The sequence below is a fragment of the Pinus tabuliformis genome, chromosome 8 (genome assembly GCF_031772625.1).
Source record: "Pinus tabuliformis cultivar Carrire ecotype Pingquan chromosome 8, CPIR1, whole genome shotgun sequence".
NCBI lineage: Eukaryota > Viridiplantae > Streptophyta > Pinopsida > Pinales > Pinaceae > Pinus > Pinus tabuliformis.
Window position 1 is genome coordinate 1,786,387,244 of NC_142294.1, and position 5,376 is coordinate 1,786,392,619.

The 5,376-nt window shown below is 36.7% G+C and overlaps 1 protein-coding gene across 2 annotated transcripts; it reads left to right on the forward strand.

The window, feature by feature from the left end:
* Nucleotides 1-320: 320 nt before the first annotated feature.
* On the forward strand, nt 321-4,994 carry LOC149243346 (putative xyloglucan endotransglucosylase/hydrolase protein 33). 2 transcript variants are annotated; one of them, XM_089367799.1, is made up of 5 exons: nt 321-1,010; nt 1,206-1,401; nt 2,564-2,664; nt 2,806-3,014; nt 4,313-4,994. In XM_089367799.1, the coding sequence occupies exons 1-5, from the start codon at nt 954-956 to the stop codon at nt 4,884-4,886; spliced, it is 1,137 nt and encodes a 378-aa protein (XP_089223925.1). In that variant the 5' UTR covers nt 321-953; the 3' UTR covers nt 4,887-4,994. The 2 variants fall into 2 exon arrangements, with proteins under 2 accessions (XP_089223925.1, XP_089223926.1); XM_089367800.1 differs by having other exon boundaries at nt 322-1,008; nt 1,113-1,401.
* The last annotated feature ends 382 nt before the right edge of the window (nt 4,995-5,376 follow it).

Consider the following 5,376-nt stretch of genomic DNA (forward strand, 5'->3'; position numbering starts at 1 on the left):
TGCTGATTTTAAAATGATCTCGTATCTGAAGTTTGAGATTTATTTGTCACTTAGAACCAGTTTCATTTTCAGGTGTTAGCCGTTGCTATATCTGTCACGACACAGACTGCCTGTTGTTGATGAGACCTAATAAGAAAAGTAACAAAGGATGAAATTTGTAAGGTCAATAATGAAGTGGGTTAAAGCTAAATTTGAAACAATTATCAATGGAAGAAATCTGTAAATTTGTAAGGTCAGAAAGGAAGTGGGCCAGCTGTAAAACCTACAGTAAATTTTCTGGCAACTACCACACACGAATCTTATGAATTTTTCTCTTTTTGTTGTGCATTGATTATTTTATCTTTTGGGTTCCAACTCTTAACTATCTGAGAGGTGCACTGGCTCGCATCTCTTCTATGTGAGCCAGTCAGCTGAGGTCTATGTTTTCTAATATTTGTAAAGGTGCCAGGTACCTTCCTCAAGTTGTTGTTGCAAATAACGGGGAATCTCCATGACCATCCAGTGTTGTACTGTCAATGTAGAAGATACCAAATGGTGTGATATGGGACGAAATCAATACTAATATTTTATGTGATGAATGATTGTTTGCTGTTCCCTGAGAGCCAGTCAGTCTGTCGGACCTCACAAGGGATAGATTTAACAGTGTCTGTTGCAGGTTGGATACTTGATTTTTGAAGGTTCCACTATTGAAAGCAGTTGAATCTCATGATCTAGTGTTTTTTTAATGAGTTGGCATCATGGTTTTGCTGGATTGCATCTGTGTGAGGATTTTATTTCATTTTGTTTAGGATCTTCAGTGTAGTACTGGATTCTGTAAATTCATATGGTTTAGAAGTTAGATGTCCCTGTAGCCTTTGTGTCTCTGTAGGATGGGTTTGAGTTGGGTATGCTCAAGCTTAAACATGACTCTATGTTTACACCAATTTGAATGTGGGCGTGTTTGAAAGCTTTTAATGGTGCTGGAAAACTCCTTGCAGACATGTGCTGAAGTTTCAGTCCACTCCATAAGTGTGTGTTTTCTTCATATTATACTTCCCACTTTCAGTTTTCAATGTAAAATTTACATATAAACAGTTTCTAGTTCCGACATCTGTTGAGTTTGTACATGACAGAGTGTGTTACAAAAGCTGGTTTGAGTTTGTACAAGGAAGACTAAGATAGCAGAAATGGAACTGTTTCTGTGGTTTTATCCCTTGCTTTTGCAGCTGATTTTGCTATCAATTCCAGTAGCTTGTGGCCACCATAAGCAGCCCTTGAGACCTCCACCAACAACCAACTTGACAAACCAGTTTTCACATTTATCATTCCAAGAAGGATACTCTGTTCTCTGGGGAGGTCCGAATAATGTCCAGCAACTAGATGGCGGTAACCTTGTGAAACTCATCCTTGACAATTCCTCAGGTATATAGCTCATCATATTGTTTGATTGTTTGAGTTCTCTTTTCTTAGCTTACTTCATAGTTGTTTTCTGATGGCAGCCTGCCTAAAATTTCAGATGCTAGTGGTTAGAAACATGTTATATTTTCTCCATAATGCAGTGAATTGGAACTCTGGGACAGCAATCCTTCGGATGATTATCTGAGACACGTAATGTGTCAGAGTTATGCCAAAGATGGTGGTTATGCTTCAATGGTTGTTTGTAGAATTAAGTTTGAATAAGAAAAGGGACTATCCACCATGGAAATCCTCATCCAGGAATGAAATTTACTTGTTCTTTCAGTTCCCTATGCATGATCAGACCTGGACTCGGGGGAGACTGCCTGCCTCTAGAGGATCCATCTAATGCATCAATTTTCCCATCTCACTCCAATATTTCAGTTGAAATTTATGTCTCCTTTAGTAGATTTATGCTTCTTTGATACCTTTTAGCTGACAGGAAAAGGGAATGAAACACACAACCAGTCCCCTTCTGTTTATTGGATCAACTGCTTTCTTTTTATGAAAGCATCTACAGGCTAAAGTAACTAGAAGTGGTCAAAAGTGAGTTTGGTTGGTTGGTAAAGTCCAACTGTTCTTAGCCCTCAACAAGGTTCAAATACCTCATAGGCATGTTAACCCCTCCTAGACTGTGCTGCATAATTGGGTTTTTGCAAAATTTTGGGCACTTAGGGTTAGACTCAAGTTTGATGTAATTAGGATTATACTCAAGTCCTGGCCAAATTTGGTAAAATAGATACTCAGCCATAACTGAAAGGCAGTAATATGCAGTGGAGTCATTCTATGAAATGATTCAATTTGGCATGTGAATCTCACATCTAAGGACCATTAGAATCCCATGGATGGAGACTGATCAGGATTCAACCTGATGAGAAATCACGGAAGGAGACTGACCCGGGTTTCAAAATGTTGGAAAGATCCTCCTCATATATGATGCAAGATATCATATAATCCCATGGATGGAGACTGATCAGGATTCAACCTGATCATGGATGGAGGAAAGATCCTCCTCATATATGATGCTATTCCAGTGGAAATGTGTGTATATGTCTGTCTCTTTATCAATCTATGTACAACAAGGGAATTGACAAATAATACCAGTCATACTTTTCTATGCCATGAACAGGTTCAGGATTCATTTCACAAGATGACTTCTACTATGGATTCTTTAGTGCAGCCATCAAGCTCCCTGAAAGCTATTCTGCAGGAGTTGTAGTGGCATTTTATGTAAGTTTTCAGCACCTGCTTATTATTTTTTGTTTTTGCTATAGGATATATAGTCAAAACAGCTCAAGTCAGTTTACTGAATAATCTGACATTATTAACTAAATCTTGAATGCTTAATATGCCTCACTGTTTTCTTTTCAGACTTCTAATGCAGAAGTATTCCCTCGTACACATGACGAACTAGACCTAGAATTCTTGGGTCACACCACACGTAAGGAATGGGTTTTGCAGACAAATGTTTATGGGAATGGAAGCGTTCACATGGGCCGAGAAGAGAGATTCCACCTCTGGTTCGATCCTTCGGCCGATTTCCACGAATACAGCATTCTTTGGAATTACAACCATGCAGTGTGAGTGTCATCAATCTTCTCCTCCTATAGTGCAACCCAACAATACGTGTAATCTTATGGGTTTTCTACTGAATTTCCTGAATCCCGTGGTCTTTTACTCTAGGATCCATGAGTTGGGTTTTCTAATGAATTTCCTGAATCGTATGGTCTTTTACTCTGCATCCATGAGTTGGGTTTTCTAATGAATTTCCTGAATCCTATGGTCCTTTACTCTAGGATCCATGAGTTTTCTATAAAATGTATTTATATGCAGTCCATCTTTAATAATAATAATAGCATGATGTTGTATTTTTGCTTTTGCTTTGAATATGCCCTTAAAAAAGAAAAATCAACAATAAAAAAAAATCGAAGAAGTCAAAATCATTTTTAAAAAATAAAAAATAAGAGAGAGCGTTGCTGAATGTCTATTGGCAAAGAAGTTCCTTAACTAAACAGCAACTCTTTCAATTGGAAAAGAATGGTTTTCTCTATTTTGAGAGAAATATGGCTGAAATTTTTGTGAAGATCAAAATTTTGAATGTTGAGAAATGCTTGAAAGGACTGAATTTATTTCCACTATTAAAAAAAATTCAAACATTCTTGATTAAAAAAAAAAAAAAATTACCATTAAAAAAAATTATTCAAACTCTCCTAATATTTATTTATTTTAAATCACCAAAGTCTGTCCAGGAAATCACCATCAAAACCAAATTATCACTTACTTAAACATCTAGAAACATACATGGCAATTATTGCCACACCATTATCATTAAAACTATAAAATATAAATCGACAAGGGCTCCCTTTGAGTGTTGGGTTAATAAACTCTAATCAGTAAAAAGGAGAGAGCCAACAATCCCAACAACCTCCTAGAATGTACATAATTTGCAATTCCTAATATGATGACCATTCTTCCTCTTAATCATGAGCTAATAAGATCAGTGCCATTTGACCCAATGGAAATCTTAGGGTTAGGTATTTTTATCAAATAATAATGCCATTTATGACTGTCAGAGAGCTAGATGTTTTCTTTTTAATCGGTCAATAACACTTGGGTATGACATTTGATGGGGGTATCTGTAAATTTTGAAGGTTTTCCAGCCTTGCAATGGCAATGTTAAGCGCTGTCACTTACCATAATTGGTCAATCATCTAGATACATTTTTCTCTCCACTGATATCTATTTGTTGTTGTGATTCTTCTAGAAGAGTTCTCTCTCTATTGCTGTGAATATATGCATTGTTTTAGTAGCACTCTGATTGTTTTGATTGGAACTCTTTGACTCATCCAGCCTCGGTTTATGTCAATGATACATCCAGATTTTTAGTGGACAACATTCCCATTCGCGAGATAGTCCATACCCAAGTCATGGGATTGCACTATCCTTCAAAACCAATGTCTGTGTACTCTACAATTTGGGATGGATCAGACTGGGCTACCGAGGGAGGAACGTATCCAGTTGATTACAGATTTGCTCCATTTGTAGCTTCTTATACCAGCCTTGAGCTGGATGGATGTGTTTGGAATCCTACCCAATCTGCGCCATTGTGCTCATACAGATCCCACCCTACAAATCCCATTGATGGCCCCCAGTTCAAGTCTCTGGATCTTACGCAGAGAGCAGGAATGGAGTGGGTCAGATCGAGGTTTATGACATATTCATACTGCCATGATTCTTCAAGGTATCCCACTGCACCCCCAGAATGCCAAAGGCCTTCAAGATCCACAGAAAGCCATGGTCATGACCATGTAGTTGAACAAGAAGAAGAGCCTCTTACAAGGACACAGTTTGCAAAGTATGGTAGAATGAAATTCTCTATTCCCCCTTCCAAGAGAATCCCAAGGCCAAATCAAGACATGAGCTCGGAAAGGAGAGCATATGGCCAATGGTAATGACAATTGTTTTATTAATTTGGGGAGGGTGAGTGCGAAGAGATGGGACTCATTCTATTTATGGAAATGTATATGGGAAAGAAAAATATATGGGAAATAGTAGTTTTAGGCGATGATTTAAGATGGATTTGTATTATTCCATAATAATGGATTTTGTTAATAAATGAAAGTGGAAAAATAAGTTAAAAGTAAAATTTTATTTATTTACTATATAAAAGATTTAAGTGGAAAATTTTATTCGAGGGGAAAAACCAGTAAGAAAGGGATTAGTAATTTTTTTATTACCATAATAATAAAAATATTATATTTCACTCGCTTTTTTTCACCCATTTTTTTTCATCTACTTTTTTTACTCACACTCTGTAAAAATAGATTTCATTGCAATACTATGGATTAACAATACCATAAATGCAGACAATTTTGAGTTTAATTTTATTTCACACCTAACAGATTTAACACCAAGATTGATAAAATGTATGATAACTCTTCA